Source organism: Mirounga angustirostris, unplaced genomic scaffold, assembly GCF_029215605.1.
Source record: "Mirounga angustirostris isolate CCGP_5_RB_7025 unplaced genomic scaffold, mMirAng1.0.hap1 SCAF_7, whole genome shotgun sequence".
NCBI lineage: Eukaryota > Metazoa > Chordata > Mammalia > Carnivora > Phocidae > Mirounga > Mirounga angustirostris.
The window spans coordinates 123,721,704-123,739,979 of record NW_026991715.1 but is presented as its reverse complement, the minus strand read 5'-3'; the positions used below and the strand labels follow the sequence as shown (position 1 = coordinate 123,739,979).

At 33.9% G+C, this 18,276-nt stretch overlaps 1 protein-coding gene across 9 annotated transcripts in view; it reads right to left on the bottom strand.

Moving 5' to 3' along the window:
• The window catches only part of RICTOR (RPTOR independent companion of MTOR complex 2), a 122,133-nt gene that overhangs the window by 62,142 nt on the left and 41,715 nt on the right, over positions 1-18,276 (bottom strand). For all 9 annotated transcript variants that reach the window (XM_045861966.2, XM_045861983.2, XM_045861973.2 and 6 more), the window contains 2 exons: positions 5,533-5,597; positions 4,567-4,698 (listed from right to left, as the gene is read on the bottom strand). In XM_045861966.2, coding sequence (XP_045717922.1) covers positions 4,567-4,698; positions 5,533-5,597 — 197 coding nt within the window. The remainder of the gene's footprint in view (positions 1-4,566; positions 4,699-5,532; positions 5,598-18,276) is intronic.

Genomic DNA, 18,276 nt, shown 5'->3' with positions numbered 1-18,276 from the left:
TAACTCTCTAGATAGATGTTATAGCTCAAGGCTCGTCAAGCTGAAGAGGTTCTGCTAAACATTTACAACTGTCATTTGAGATCCCAAAGAACCACTCCGTAGATCAAAGAAAAAGCTAAAACTAAACTTTTTAACAAAATCAGTGTGATAAGCCAACTTTCTAGAATAAATAAACCTTAACTCTCTTAAGAGGAAAACAGCATGATCCAGAGCCAAAGATTTTGAATATGCAATATTCACATCCAATCATGTAATAATATGAGGTATGCTTTAAAATAAACAAAGGGTCAAGTAACTAAAAACCAAGAAAAGAAAAAGACAACAGAAATAGAACACAGGTGATTCACATATTGGTGTTGTCTTAAGAAGGCTATAAATCACTATGATAAATATGATCAAGTAAATAGAAGGAAACATGGTGAAATAAAGCAGCGACCTAGAATCTTTAAATAAGAGTAAAACAAATGATAGAAATACAGTAACTGAAATTAAAAATTGAAGAGAATGATTTAATAGCAGGATGGAAGAAAAAAACAGGTGAGTAGAAAGTAAACACATTAAAGCACAAAGATTAACAACAAAAACTGAAAATACAGTAAGAACATCAGAGACATGTGGAAGAGTGAACAGATTCAACACTATATAGCTATATAGCTGGAGTATGAGAGGATATGAGAGAAGAATGAATGAATAGAACAGAAGAAAAACTTTAAAGTAGCCAGAAAAGAAAAAGATACATCACTTCAAAGAAGCAATAAGAAGAGACTACTTACTGTTCACCAGGTTAAAAAAAAAAAAGTCCAGAAGACAATAACCTATTTAAAGCATTAAAAAATAGGAACTAGTCATAAAAACAGCCTTCAAATATGAAGGCAAAACAGAGGCATTTACAGACAAAAAAAAAAAGATGATAGAATTCATCTTGAGTATACCAGCACTAAAAGAAACAGTAAAGGAAATTTATTAAACAGAAAGTGATGCAAGATGAATAAAAATGTATAAATGCAAGAAGGAAGGATATTGGAACGGGTAAATAATGTAGGTAAATATCAACAGTTCCAGTTTAGGGGTACCTGGGTACCTCAGCAGGTTAAGTGTCTGACTCTTGGTTTCGGCTCAGGTCATGATCTCATGGGTTGTGAGATGGAGTCCTGCATGGGGCTCCACACTCAGCAGGGTGCCTGCTTAAGATTCTCTCCCTCTGCCCCTCCCCCCATGCTCTCTCTCTCTCTCTCTCTCTCTCTCTCTCTCTCTCAAATAAATAAATAAAGCTTTAAAAATATATAACAATAGTTCCAGTTTAAAACAATAACAAAACTATCTTGTAGGGCTACAAATATATGTAGAAATAAAAACTATAGCAATAATACAAAAAACAGAGGGAAAATGATATAAACTATAAGAGTTTTCCTAGATTGTTCTGGTTGTAATAAAATACTAAACCTTAGTATCAAGGATATGAGTTGTAATCTCTAGGGCAACTACTAAAAGAAGAGAAGACCTTATAACCAAGATATTAATAGAAGAGGAAAAGAAATTCTTGACTATTCCAAAAGAAACAGGAGATACATAAGAACAAAGAACAGATACGACAAATCTCAAGATACAAACTCAAATACATGAGAAAATTAACCACAAGATGAACAGACTCATAAACATACAAATCATTACACTGCATAAAGCCCACAGACCATGCATATAAAAATCCACTAGACAGTCTAAATATTCTACTTAGAGGACAAAGACAGTCAAACTAGATTTAAAAACAAACAAAAAACCTTATGATGTTTTTAGGCCAGAAACTTTAACGTAAGGACAAAAACAACAGAAAGTAAAAGGATGGTAAAAGATCTATCCTGCAAGCCCTAAATCAAAGTGAGTATAGCCATATGAATATAAGATAATATGAACACTCATAATAAGAGAAGTATTACTAGGAATAAAAAGGGACATTTCATAACTATAAAAAGATTAGCCCAATGTGAAGGTTTAACAATTCTAAATATGAACGTAGTAACAAAGCTTCAAAATATATAATGACTAAAAGGAGAAAATCTGAATAGTACTATATCTGCTGAAGAAATAGAATCCATAATCTTAAAACTTCCTTAAAAAGGGATGGCTGGGTGGCTCAGTAGGTTAAGCATCTGCCTTCGGCCCAGGTCATGATCCCAGGGTCCTGGGATTGAGTCCCACATCAGGCTCCTTGCTCAATGGGGAGCCTGTCCCTCTGCCTGCTGTTCCCCCTGCTTGTGCTCTCTCTCTCTCTGACAAATAAACAAATAAAATCTTAAAAAACAAAACAAAACAAAAAAAATTCCTAAAAAAGAAAACCCTATGCTCAGACAGATTCACTAGTGAATTCTACTAATCATGTAGGAAAAAAAAACAATACCCATCTTACATAAATTCTTCCAGAAAATATAAAAATAGGGCAACATTTCCCTAGTTGTTTTACAAAGCAAAAAAAATCCTGATACCACAACTAAACAAGGACATTAGAAGAATGGATAAATATAGGCCAATACCTCTCACGAACTTAGCTACAAAAATCTTCAACAAAATATTAACAAACCAAATTCAATTAATATTTAAAAAGGACAAAACACACAGTTAACATGGGGTGTTTACTTTAGGAATGCAAACAAGGAACATAAATCCACAAAAAGCCTACAGCAAGTATCATAAATAACACCAAAGTACTGAATACTTTTAACCCGAGTTCAAGAGCAAAACAAAGTTGTCCACTATCACTATTTCTAGTCAGTGTAATATTCTAACCAGTGCAATACGGCAAGAAAAAGAAAGATACAAGGATTGGAAAGGAAGAAATAAAAGTCATCATTTGCAATTAATGCTATGTACACAGAAACTCTAAAATAATTTTTAAACAATTAGAATTGAAAAGTGAATCTAGCAAGATCACTAGGTAAGAGTTTAGTATCCAAACCCAAAACCAAAAATAAAAACACACAATTCTTTTTCTATATATTAACAGCAAAAAATATGAAAAAGAAAAAATTTAACTTACATTAATACTCTCATAAAAAATATCTTAGAATGAACAATAGCAAGTATGTGCAAGACCTCTGCACAGAAAACTACAAAATACTGTGGAAATTAAAGTTCCAAATAAATAAAGGCTTAGAATAGTCAATGTTATTAAGATATCAATTCACCCCAAATTAATCTTGAACTTCAATGCAATTACTACTAAAATCCCAGAATGTTTTAAGGAAATGGATAAGTTGATTCTAAAATTTATATGAAAATGTAGAACATAAAATAGCCAACAGTCTTAAGGAAGAAAAATTGGAAGACTTATACCAACAGATATTAACATTTACTATCAAGTTGCAGTCATTAAAACAGTGAGAAACGGGCAAGAATAGACAAACTAAAAATAATAGGGAACACAAAAACAGATCCATACTTATCAGTTATCTAGTTTACAACAGAAGTGTCACTAATCTAGACACAGAGGATAATCTTTTCAATAAATCCTGCTAAAATGTACTGCATATCCATAAAAATAAAAATTATCATGACCTAACACCTAATTAAACATATATAGAGGAATAAAACCTTTTAGAAGAAAACACAGAATAGTATCTTCCAAAGAGTCCAAGAGCATTAACTACAAAATTGGATTTTATTAATTAGGAAAAGAGAAAAGGCAAAACAGACTGACTTGGAGAAGATATTGTCAAGACATATACCTGAAAGGAATCATATCTGGAACATTAAGAACTCCTATATGAGACAGGCAGATAATCCAATTTACAAATGAGCAAATGACAAGGAGGATATTCAAATAACCAACAAACAAATGAAAGATGCTTAACATCATCACTACTCATTAGGGAAATGCAAATTAAAACCACAATGAAACTCACAGTGAACACTACAGCAGAAAGTCTACAATTAAAAACTAAAAACAAGTGCTGATGAGAATGTAGAGAGCCTGGAACTCTCAAACATTGTTGGTAGGAATATAAATCGGTACAATCACTATGGAAAACTGGCAGTATGTAGTAAAGCTAAACAGACATAAACCTATGACCCAGCAGTTCCACTCCTACATATATACCTAAGAAAAATGAGTGCATATGTCTACCTACAAGAATATTCAGGGCAGCTTTATCCAAAATAGCCAAAAACTGGAAACAACCCAGAAAATCACAAACAGAATGGAATAAATTATAGTCTGTTCATAACATGAAATACTACACAGCCTTAAAAGAAAAAAACAACATGGATACATCTCTGACAAATAACACTGAGGAAAGAAAAGAATAACCATGTATTTTTCCGATATATGATGCTCAAGAACAGGAAAAACTGGTTTATAATGAGAAAAGGCAGAGTAATGTTTCCTACTGGTTGAAGACACAGGGGAACTTGACTGGGATGTAGAAAATACTCTTACTCAGGGTAATGGAGTACTTGGTTGTATATATCTCTAAAAATTATCAGGCTTTACACTAAAAATATGTACACTTCACAATAGGTATGTTAAAACTTAAAACATAATTTTAACAACAGAGACAGCTCTAGGAAAATTACCTTGCTATTAAATAGTCCACTTTCAATTTTAGCACCTTCTGCAGAATACTGGAGTCTTGGATGAGATATCGAAGAGCTCGCAGGCCTGCTGCCCGCACTTCTTTTGCTTCATTCAATAAAGCTAACCGCAAACTGCATAGAAACAAAAAAAGTTTTGCTACATGAGTTTCAAATACACATAAAATTATGGTACCAAATTCTCCCTCAGTTGCATTAAGCAAAACTACTAGTGATTTTATATATAAAAATCATTCACTATAACAGCCATGGAACTTCACTAATATTGTTATTTTTTAATCTGTGCTGCCTTAGCACATTCTTACTAATCAAGAAAATGTTATTTTATTCTACCTTCTGTACTTTATTTTATATAAACAATGGGAAATTAAATATGCCTTTGTCAAGGTGTATCACATATGCCTCTACAATCTATTCTCCTCTGCCTACCTGCTTCCACTCCTCAATGAATCACTGGTTTAAATCAATAAATATTTTGTGACAGTAGGCACAGCTATATAAATTTTAATTCCCAAGCACACCAAAAAGATGGCTATGAAATTATAACATTATGTCTCTGTTGGTGGACTTGAGAAAATAAAGTTTGCCATAAGCACACTTTGTTTTAAGTGAGGTCTAGAGATAATCATACAGGTTCTTCTTCTTGTTCTTAGGAAAATTTAAGAACTTTTGTTCTGTGAATTTCATGTTTAATTTAGAAGTTTAAATTATAGAAATCCAAGTATTTCCCATCATTAGCTTTGATTCTTTATATTTGATAATTACAAAGCATCAGTAAGAACAACAGGATAACCAAAAATATTGGACATCTTGAATTTTTCTAATGTTCAAACAGCTGTTTCTACAAAATCAAATATAATGTGTTATACTATCCTTTTAGTTTAAAATTACTAGAACTGAAATTACTAAAACCCAGAGGGGTGAGGGAGGGAACTAAACTATACTTACCAAATTATGATATCCTCATAGTTAAAACCCAATTTTTCTTCACTATGGCCAATATCACAAAGAAGCTGTCAGAAAAACAAAAGTATATGAATATGTGTTATGTATTTTTGTCTGTTTATATTTACATTACTTTTTTAGACTGAAAAGTAAGGTATTTTTCTTTAACAAAATTCCAGAAAATATATCTACTGTTCAAATATGCATATTTATTTCTATCGCCTTATTGTTTTTGTTTTATTTGACCTGCCAGTTTTAGATTTCTTTAACCCTCCTTTTTGCTGTCATTTGAATCAACCAATTACTTCTTATTATTCCATTTCTCCCCCCTCAATAAGTTTACTATTTTAAAACTATTTTTTAATGGTTACCATTGAAATTACAACATACGTTATTAATTAATCACAGTCTAAAGAGAAACTATTACCATGTCCTCAACAATGCTAGACTCTTGACACTTGAACCTCATTTACTTGCCTCACCTTTCACTTTACTGATGTCTTTTTCTCTTTCAAGCCCCATGAAACATAATACTGTTATTTTTATTTTGTTAATATTTAGTCAGTATCAATTTATATTTATCCACAAATTCACCTTTTCCATTATTCTTCACGTTAGTGGTATCTTAATGGGATATTCTTCCTTCTGTCTAAAGAATCCTCAGTTTGTTGTTGATTTATTTTATTGGTGTTTTCATTTATTTAATTTTTAGCCAAGGTTGCTGGTAACAGATTCTTTTGACTTTTGTTTGCCTGGAAATTTTTTTTTTCACTTCTGTTTTTGAAGGATATCTTGCTGGATTTATAGATTTTTAGGTTAGCTGCTATTTTCTTAAAAGCTTCAACATGGTTTCCACTGTCTCTATTGAAAAGTCTGATATCAGTCTTACTATTAGCTCCTTTGAAGGTCAGATCCTTTTTCTCAGACTCCTTTCAAGATTTTTTTTCTTTATCTTTGGTTTTCAGCAATCTTACAGTTCAGGTGTGGTTTTCTTTTTATCTATCCTGCTTAGGAAAAACAGAAATTCCTGAATCTCTGGGTTGATATATTAGTTTTAGAAAATTCTGTACATTCTCTCTTCAAAATTACTTCTGCCCAATTTCCTCTCTTCTTTCTGGAATTCAAATATCAGATCCTTTTGTGTATACTGCAAGTCTCTAAAACCTCTTTTGTATTTTCTCCATTCTCTTTCATCTCTGGTTGGATATTTTCTATTCATTTGTCTTCCAGTACAGCTAATCTTCTATGTAGTTTTTTGTTTTAGACATTGTTTTTTCCCTTCTTGAATTTTCATTTCACTTTACACATATCCAATAATAAAAAATCTTCTTTTTTACCTATTCTCTCCAAAGTTCCTCTATTTTCTTGACATACAAATCATACTTTAAATATTTAAAGTGCTATTATCTAAATGAATGTGAATGATGTAGACCATCTCTGGATCTGTTTCTACTATGTTTTTCTTTTTGTTGTAGTCATGTAGTCCTGCCTTTTGGTGGATCCTATAATCTCTCTATATAAAAACTTGCAGAGATTCCTGATATTATCTTTCTCCACAGAGGATTTATCCTTCTCTTTGTTAGGTCACTGGACAATACTAAGTACAGATAAATTGCTGCTCTGATAAGACTCAGTCTACCTCCAGTTTTTCCTTTTCCTCCTTGTTCCCCATGTTTCAACTGAAAGCTTGTTTGTTGTAGAGGGGATTAGTCCCAAGAGGATGACAGATCTAACTTTTGTCTTAAAAAACACTACAAGCTCCACCTTTATTTTCAAATATTTTTTGTTTAGATTTTTAAGTTAACCATCTCAGATAGTCTCAGGAATTCAACAAACGTGGGGAGCCAAGAATCTTCTTATACTAGATTTCCCCTAGGTCTCCACCAAAAGGTCTGTGCTGTTTTTTCTGTCTTTTAGTAACAGTACTCCTGGGCCTAATCTGAGTCCCTAAGTTTTCTGCCCACACTCTACACTAGCCAGTATCCCTTGGCAAAAGTTGTTGGAGAAGTTAAGTTCACCTCCACAAGATTCTTCCTTCTCCGAAGCTTTGGCTCCTACATTTCTTGTCCACTGAGCAGTTAGTTTCCTGCTACCTTCAAACAGGCTTCCCTTGTTTTCATTAAGAACACTGATCTAATGCTAGCTACTTCTCTCCCACCTGGAGGGAAAAGTTATTTGAAAAATAACTGGATTTATAGATTTGAAAAATATTGTCATTTGACAATATTGTCAAAATGATTCAAAGCTTACCAAAGTGAAAAGTTATTTGAAAAATAACTTTTACCCAAAAGTTATATAAAAGTTTCTCAAATTATTTAATGGGCTTAACTGATATGGATGAAAGAGAAGATTGATCATTTAATTAACACTGACGAATCAGAAGGGATTCTAAGTGCTATTATTCCTCAGTATGAAGTTATGAACATGTTAACCAGACAGAATAAACCAACCAAAGTGGCTATCACATCTGTCTGTGAAAAGAATGGACCCAAGAATGTATTTCAAAAGGTACAATACTGCAGAAAAAAAAGATAATCCTATCCTACTGGTAGGTTCCTTGTAAAATGCCCTATCCAGTTTCTTCTTTAGAAGCAAAAGAAAAAAGAAATGTTCCAAACAGAATAGGTAAGGGGATCGGAATAGAGTAGCTCTCAGATACTGCAATAATTGACAGCAGAAAAGGAGACTATACAAAGGATCACTTTGTGTGGTAAGAAAATGCTGTGTAAATAAGCAAAACAAGCTAAAAAGCTTTTGTGCACAAGTCTTTATCCAAAATGGTTATACTGCTATTCCTCTAAAATCCTCAAAATTCTGAAATATGATAAACAAAGAAGCTTTAGACTAAACTTTCAAATGGTATGAAAATTTTTTGTTATTTTTATTGCATTTTGTTGCATAATGTAAGTACTTAAAAATGGGGGATGAGGATTTTTTAGACATACATATAGATTTAAAATAAAATGTAAGATTTCCTATATTTGAGACAAAAGAGGAAAGTTTATATATCTCTAAAAAACCAACTGCATACCTAAAATTAAAAGTTTAATAACATAGTAGTCAAAAATATTCGCAAAATTATGATAAGCAAAGGTTATGGCCCTATATTAGTTTGCTGGGGCTGCTGTAACACATACCACAGACCAGGTAGCTCAAACACAGAAATTTATTTTCTCATGCTTCTGGAAGCTAGAAGATCAATGTAGCTTGACAGAGGTCCTTTGTTCTGAGGTCTCCTGGGTTCTCTCAAGTCTTTATATGGTTGTTCCTCTGTGTGTATCTGTGTACTAATCTCCTTTTCTTATCAGGAAACCAGTCACATTGGATTAGGGATCACCCAAATGACCCAATTTTACCTTAACTGCCTCTTTAAGGGCCATATCTCCAAAATACATACACATTCTGAGGTACCGCAGGCGAAGGCTTCAACAAATGAATTGGGGGGACACAATTCAGCCGTTAACATTACACACTCATATAGCAAAGTAGGGCCTACAACAAGTAGGCACTTATAATGTGAAAGGCCTAAACAAATTAGGGGAAGGTTACTGAGGAGAGGCCAAGAAAATGTACTAAGAATTTAATGAAGAAACATAGTTGATAAATAAACATACTTCCTGTTTCCTAAAATCTTAACCAAATACACTGAAAAATACCATTTGAAATAAAGCTTACCAAAGTGGCAAGAAATTGCTTTTTAACATGATTATACCAAATAAGACAACATATTGTCAGTGGGATTATAAACTGAAAAAACATTTTGTAAAATAAATTGGAAAAATGCCCTAGGGCTGGGATCTACTTTTGGTGATTTATATCAACAAAATAATCTAAAATGTAGAGTGGGTTGTACATTATTTATAATGGTAAGGAACTGGAAACAAAATGTTCAAAAATGAGCAAACTGTGTAGCCATCAATATTATATAATATTTAAACATGAGGAAAAACAGGCATAATGTGCTGGTAAGAGAAGGAAAAAATTCTAAGAGATATATATATACACACACACATATATATATATATTTTTTAAAGATACATTTTTAAAAAATCTATACATCAAAATTTTAACACCAAAAATGAAAGTGCAATCACAGGTGATTTATTTTCCTCTCTGTGCTTTTCTGTATTTTGGAAATGCTTATAATGAGTATGTATTACATAACCTGGGGATGGTTATCCATATTTAAAATTCATGAATAGGAACAGAAGTAACATTTATTCACTATAAGTCTTGTTAATCCTAGAAAATAGTATTTTTGTAAATGAAGACAAATGAGTCTTAGAGATAGTAGATAATATGACTTCCCAATGCCAAAAGCTAGTAAGTGGTAAAGCCAGAAATCAGACCAAACTAGTCTGAGTCCAGAGCCCACTGTGAAAAATATTATAATTCTGTATTAAAATTATTTACAAAGGGGCAAAGGGAGAGGGGAGATAGGATATAAAAAAAAAAAAAAAAAATAGGGCGCCTGGGTGGCTCAGTTGGTTGAGCGACTGCCTTCGGCTCAGGTCATGATCCTGGAGTCCCAGGATCGAGTCCCGCATCGGGCTCCCTGCTTGGCAGGGAGTCTGCTTCTCCCTCTGACCCTCCTCCCTCTCATGCTCTCTCTCATTCTCTCTCTCTCAAATAAATAAATAAAATCTTTGAGGAAAAAAAAAAATAACTGAACATTACTATCTTTATTTATTTCTCCAGCTTCAAAAGCCTCTATGATTCTAAAGTCTGGAGAACTGCACTCTGGTTATATATGAGTAAGTGAAATTATTTTTTCCAAACAGTTAACTAGAAACACACATAACAAAAACTGCCCATTTCAAAGGATCAAAACACACATAAAAACTATTAACTATTGAAACTATTAAACATAATTTAGTATTTGAGATTTCCAGGTATTTAAGATTACTAGCATTGTCAATGGTACAATATTTAAAAAAAAAAAAAAAAGAACTGCTTATCATGTATCATGACCACTTATACCTTGGACGCACTCCAACTCAAATTTAATAGAAAAATGAAGCTTAGAATTTGTTTATATCAACATATAAAATATTGTGTTTTGGGATGCCTGGGTGGCTCAGTCATTTAAGCGACCAACTCTTAATTTCAACTCGGGCCATGATCTCCGGGTGGTGGGATGGAGCCCCTCATCGGGCTCCACACTCAGCATGGAGTCTGCTTGAGATTCTCTCTCTCCTTCTCCCTCTGCCCCTCCCCTGACTCACACTTGCCTGCACGCTCACTTTCTCTAATAAATAAAATCTTTAAAAATATATATTGTTTATTTATTTATTTATTTATTTTTAAAAGATTTTTATTTATTTATTTGACAGAGAGATAGCGAGAGCAGGAACACAAGCAGGGGGAGTGGGAGAGGGAGAAGCAGGCTTCCTGCCGAGCAGGGAGCCCGATGTGGGACTCAATCCCAGGACCCTGGGATCATGACCTGAGCCGAAGGCAGACGCTTAACGACTGAGCCACCCAGGCACCCTATATTGTGTTTTTAAAATGGGAAAAATGTTACTTCTTGAAACAATGATTTACATATCAACTCAATTTCTAAAAAAGGCAGTATTTCCATTTTTTGCTACAGTAGCAATGGATGTCCAGGTCCTTGTAGAAAACTGTAGATTCAGGGAAACAGTTTGGAAACTGTAACCCACCCTCCTAGACACAAAATATATGACTGTCCACCATTTAACATTTGTTAGAGTTAGCAGTTTTGATGAAAAGCTAAAAAAAAAAAAACAAAGAAAACAAAAAACCTCAAAGTTATTATTATGATCTCCAAAATTCACATTTTGAAAAGTATTTTGAAAGGAGTATCATTTTCTTCTTTTGTCTCAAAGCTTAGGAAAACTTATATTTTATTTTAGATCTATATGTATGTATAAAAAATCCTCATCCTCCATTTTGCAAAAAGAAAAAACAGTGCAAGATAAATGTTTCAACTGCAAGAAACATTTCTGAAAAAAATGCCCACTCAGAAACTGGAAGGTCACAACAACCAATTTTTGACAAAACATAGCATATTTGTCACAATCAGTGCCTATTTTCCAGGGATAGTAACAGATGTTAGGACTATGCTTTCCGTGGTGGTTAATTAATGCTTTTAAGTTATTAAAATGTAACACTGCCTGCCCTATCACATAGGTATGTTATATTTAGAATAAAATCATGGATTATGTTTGGAAATCATTAAAGACCTTTCAAAATATAAGAATTAGCAACCTAACAGTCACTTAATATGCAAAATTATTAGATATCACATTTTTCATTGGGTTTCTGTTACTCCCATCCCATGTGTTTTTATGACTATCAGTCACAATGCCTAGCTGAATGTGACCAAAATGACAGTTCATGTAGAAGATGGTAAGAGAGAGCTACCCTCTCCTTTTATGATTAAAAGCTAAAAGGATGATGTATCTTAGCCAAATGGAAAGTATTTCAGAATAAAGCTAACTTAAAGAAAAAATAAAGCTAAGAAATGGAGAGACAGAATACAATTAACTTTTTTCAACCCTTGGGTTGTTTTACCTGAAATTCGGACGCCACATTTGGTTTCCCTCATCATGAGAGCAAATAACTTCTTTTTACTTTAGTTCAGTTAAATCAAGTTTGTTGAATTTGTTATAAGACTTTCTTAGAAAAACTAAAATATTTAAAAGGGGCAATCAACAATATTATATTCTTACAAAGGTAAAATAGAAGTCTAAACTACCTCTAGGTAATAAAATGTCTGAGATGCTTATTAAAATTATTAATTTTTTAAAAATATGATGATCAATTAAAACAGGACAATTAGGGGCGCCTGGATGGCTCAGTCGTTAAGCGTCTGCCTTCGGCTCAGGTCATGATCTCAGGGTTCTGGGATTAAGCCCCGCATCAGGCTCCCTGCTCTGTGGAAAGCCTACTTCTCCCTCTGCCACTCCCCCTGCTTGTGTTCCCTCTCTCGCTGTGTCTCTCTCTGTCAAATAAAAAAATAAAATCTTAAAAAATAAGTAAATTTTATAATAAATAATAAATAAAACAGGACAATTAAATGATATTCCCATTCTATTCATATTGCTCTGAAGGTTAAATGAATAGTTCTCACAAATAACTAATAGATAGAATAACCCAAACTTAAAAAAAAAAAATCTTATCACAGATAAGAATTCCACAACATGGTCTTTTCAGAGGGCATTTTAGAAGCAGGTTTTAAAATAGAAAGTACAAATGCTTTTGGCTAAGAAATCACACTTCTAGGGGCACCTGGGTGGCTCAGTCGTTAAGCATCTGCCTTCGGCTCAGGTCATGATCCTAGGGTCCTGGGATCAAGCCCCACATCGGGCTCCTTGCTCAACTGGGAGCCTGATTCTCCCTCTCCCACTCCCCCTGCTTGTGTTCCCTCTCTAGCTGTCTCTCTCTCTCTGTCAAATAAATAAAATACTTAAAAAAAAAAAATCATACTTCTAAATTCTATTCTGCACAAGAAAGTACACGAGTGTTACTATACATTATTTAAAATAGCAAAAAGAAGTAGGAAAAACATTTTTTAATGGTGGAATGACTAAATTATAGTATATGTACATATGCATATGTACAACTATGCATATATTTGTAAACATACACAAATGTAAGTGTGGATACATCTATACAAATATACCTATGTACACACATACATGCAGCTATAAAAAAGTAGTAGATCTATATTTATAGAAAAGGAAAGGATTCTATGATATATTGGAAAGCAGAAAAGTTCAAACTATGAGTCAATATATGTCATGATCTCATTTTAAAAAAACCTTTGTGCAATTGTAATAAATGGTAAATAAATTCAGTACTCTTTCCGTTTAGCTCATTTAATTCTCACAACTCAATTAAATAAACACACACACACACACAATCATACCAAAGAAAGATAAATACTTTCTAGTGGTTACCTCTAGAGAATGGTACTTTTGTCACAGTGGGGAGGAGGATGGGAAGGGTATGTGAGAGAGGACTTTCACATTTTACCATAAATTGTTTGGTGCCATTTTAATTTTTTATATTTAGCTTATGCTAGTTTTGAAGTTTTTTCAATACAGAACAAAATAAAGATTCCTTTGGAGCTTTCAATATGAATATAGGAGATTAACTGTAGGAAAAGAGAACTTTTAGAATGTAAAGAGCTGAAATACTGTCATCTTTAAAAAAAGCAGGTCTTTAGAATACAAGCATGTTGTCAGTTTTAAAAATAGGATACTATGATTATATTCATCAGTAGTCTGTTATACACATTACTTTATCTAGTGAAATGATGTCAGAAGGCAAGCATGGGTGTGTGACATTCACATGGTTATAGGATCACATCACTAGCACCCTCTCTTCATACTTTAAAAGGAAGTTTTAATTCTGCAGATGAGGTCTACTCTATACAACATTTTAGCCCCACTGATCTACTAAATTAAGTTAATCCTAAAAACAGGCTTATATTAAATAACAAAACAAAGAGTAGTACAACAAAAACTCGTATTTAAAATACAAAATCTTCTCAATGTAATATAAAGCCTTTAATTAAACACTTGCTATATGCCAGGCTTTGGAGTAAAAAGGAATATAAGAGTAGAAAAAGAAGTACTACAGATTTGTGTTTAAGAAACTCCGTTTAATAAGATAGTAACCCATGACAAATAGTAACAACAAAAGGATAAAATTTAGTAGACACACATAATCTGTTATGGGAACACAGAGAAGGGTGACCAACTAATTCCTAACTAGTCTAAGTGGTATCAATTATTTTACTTATTTTCTTATTCTATAGAGATACATATATTCTATAAAGATTTCTTGTTCTATAGAGATATTCATAGAAATTTCTGAGAATTTCTAATTTTACTCTATAAGGACATGAACTTACAGATTTTATAGAAATACCAGCTATGTAAATGTTTATGAACCTAGCTCTCCACCAAAATGGAATTCAAAGATACATTATATTATGATTAAATTTGGTGAGCATTTATTTTGCACTAGGTATCTGAAGAAATTTTATAATAAAATCTACTGACATTTATTTACAGGAGTGGTTCTTAGCCAGGGGCAATTCTGCCCCCAGGAAACATCTGGCAATGTCTGGAGACATTTTTGCTTATCACAGCTGGTGGAGGTGTGCTACTGGCATCTAGGGGTTCTAGCAGGGATGCTGTTAAATACCCTACAAATGGAGAAGACAGCCTCCTAAGACAAATAATTAGCTGGTCCATTATGTCAGAATTACTGAGGCTGAAAAACCCTGTTACAGTAATAGCTTACTAATCTGCAACTCGAACTATTTAGCAGACTCATGTCCTTAGAGTCAGCCAAAAAACCAGAAAAGTGGCAAAAAATACTTAAGCAAACAAAAACAAACCCCAGGTTGAAAGGCGCTATGTTATATGTTATGAAGTACGTATTATATGCCAGGCACTATAGTGAGACCTTGCCTCTAAAGGCATCAAGATTACCTGAGTAAAGAAATCTGCCAAGACTGCCTTGCTAGTTAGAGCTGGACTGTAAGTCTCCATCTACTTGATCTAAAGCTCATGCTTTTCCCACTGTTATCACGAGGCAGCCAAACCGATTTTATCAAGTCCAGTGTTCACAGACTTTACTAATGAGAGAGCCCCTCAGACCCTGACTCAAGGTTTAGTTCCTCATATTGTAGATAAATTCCAGTAAGTCTGGTTTTCTGGTCTTTAAATCCAAAAATAATTTATAATAGCAAATAAAAGGGCTGCTATAAGCTGGTACAAGGGCCAGAGGGAAACGTGAAAATTATAATGACAGGATATAGCAAAACAAAAAACAAACAAGAATACAAAAAGCCCCAAAGCCTAGGGCCTTTATTAAGGAGATAAATCATTCTGTACTCTACAGGGCTACAATGGGGGAAGAGAAGGAGAGAGGGAACAGAGAAGGAAGGAGAAATCAGGGAAGGAGAGAAAGGGAAGGGGTTAGAGATAGGTGAAGAGAGAGGAGATGAAGAGGAAGGGGGAAAGAAAGAAATAGCAGAGCAGGAGAGAGTGAAGGGAAGGAGAAGCTGGAGAAGAGAATGGGAGAACACAAATCAAGGAAAGACCAAGTGAAGAAAACAACTTAGTGAAATACTGTGGGAAAAATTCAAACAAAGACAGAGAAACAAGGAAATGACCCTAACCCAAGAGAACCTGGGATGGAGACAGAAATAAATGGAGAAGACAGAAGGGAAAATGAAAAGTGTCCAAAAGATTCCTAGAAATAAATGTTTAAACTACTCCTATTCCAAAAAGTCTCTCTCTATATATGCACTGTCCATTATGGTTGGTATCTACTAGCCACGGGTTGCTATGAGCACTGTAAATGTGGCTACTCTGAATTGAGATGTGCTATAAGCATAATATATACACTTGATTTCAAGGATTTAGTATAAAAATGTTAAATATTTCATTAATATTTTATATAAATTACATCAAATGATAATAACTTACAATATACTGGATTAAAGAAAATGTATTATTAAAAATAATTTCACATGCTTCCTTTTCCTTCCTTTTCCTTCTTTAATGTGGTACTAGAAAATTTAAAATTGTATTTGTGGTTCACATTATATTTCTACTGGAAGGTGCTGCTCTAGATTTTTAATATTGCTTTAGGATCCACACTAGTGCCAGAGTGATAGTAAAAAAAAAAAAAAAAAAAATCACTGCCATCCTTACATCCATCCCCAACTTTCAGAATTCCAGCTGGTAAAAGATGTGCAACTACATATCTAGATGTCAACCTGACTATGACAGGAACCATGAGTTCAAACAGGACATAAACCTATATTAAATTGTTTTTAATGGCTAAATCTAGGCAGGTGGTAAGACTTACTAGACTTGAGTGAAGAATGGTAAGATAAAACTGGGAAGTTTAATAGAAGGGAGTGAAATGAGGATATACAATTTACAATCTTGAAAGAATTTTGGGTCTCAAAGACTTGACCTTATCTGACCAGCACACTGAAGCATGCATTTTAAGATATTGATTACATTCATTAAAAAATGGAAACATACTGAAAATAAGTCAATCAGAGAAAGACATGTATCATATGATCTCACTGATATGAAGAATTCTTAAACTCAGGAAACAAACTGAGGGTTGCTGGAGTGGTGGGGGGTGGGAGAGATGGGGTGGCTGGGTGACAGACATTGGGGAGGGTATGTGCTATGGTGAGTGCTGTGAATTGTGTAAGACTGATGAATCACAGACCTGTACCTCTGAAACAAATAATACATTATATATTAAAAAAAAAAAAAGAAGATAGTAGGAAAGGAAAAATGAAGGGAGGGAAATCGGAGGGGGAGACGAACCATGAGTGACTATGGACTCTGAGAAACAAACTGAGGGTTCTAGAGGGGAGAGGGGAGTTGGGGGGATGGATTAGCCTGCTGATGGGTATTAAAGAGGGCACGTATTGAATGGCGCACTGGGTGTTATACACAAACAATGAATCATGGAACACTACATCAAAAACTAATGATTTAATGTATGGTGTTTAACATAATAAAATAAATAAAAAGAAAGAATTGTAAAAAAAAAAAAAAGGAGGGGCGCCTGGGTGGCTCAGTCGTTGAGCATCTGCCTTCGGCTCAGGTCATGATCTCAGAGTCCTGGGATCAAGCCCCGCATCGGGCTCCTCACTCTGCGGGAGGCCTGCTTCTCCCTCTCCCACTCACCCTGCTTGTGTTCCCTCTCTCGTTGTGTCTATCTCTGTCAAATGAATAAATTAAAAAAAAAAAAGGAAACATACCTAGGGATATTTTTGAAAACTCTTTCGCAAGCACCTATTCAATGTTTTTCAAAGTTGTTTTAAAAATATCACTTTCTGGGGCGCCTGGGTGGCTCAGTCGTTAAGCATCTGCCTTCGGCTCAGGTCATGATCCCAGAGTCCTGGGATCGAGCCCCACATCGGGCTCCCTCCTCAGCGGGAAGCCTGCTTCTCCCTCTCTCACTCCCCTTGCTTGTGTTCCTACTCTCGCTATCTCTCTCTCTGTCAAATAAATAAATTTTGACTATTCCAAAACTTCACTAAAGAAAAATAAACAAATATGTACTTGCTTCTTTAACTATGAAAAAAAAAATCCTAATCTATTTATATTTATTGTACATCACCATATTGAAAAAATTTTGTTACATAGTGACTATATTCTCATCTCCTTTTATTTCTGTGAAGTAAAATAAACTCCAGGCCATAGTCTAATTTAATTAGTAGACAGCAAAAAATTAAACATTTTGGAAGGATTAAAGAGTGCCACTCAAACTTTAATGTACATACAAATTCACCTGAGAATCTTAATTAAAATGTAGATTCTGATTCAGTAGGCCTGGGGTAGGGCCAAACAGTACATTTCAAACAAGCTCCAATGTGACAGTAATGCTGTTGGTCTATGGGTCACAGTTTTAAGGGGTTAAAATATATAATTAATCCCAAATTTAAAATGTAGCAGAACAGTGTATACTGAGGAAACTAAAAAAAAAAAATTTCCCAAAGGAGCCATTCTGTTTCCTCTTTATGGCATCACCTCAAATAACAGGCATTTTAGTGTTTCCAAGAGTTGGCTGTCCGGCATTACCACGTTCAAAAACATACCAATCTATCTATCAAAGTCAAGAATTCTTGGCTTCTAATAAAATTCAAGTCAATATTTATTTGGGACGAGAGCCCCTGCATTTATCCTGGGCTCTAATCAAGACCCAAAAAATAGAATTAGAATATCAGGG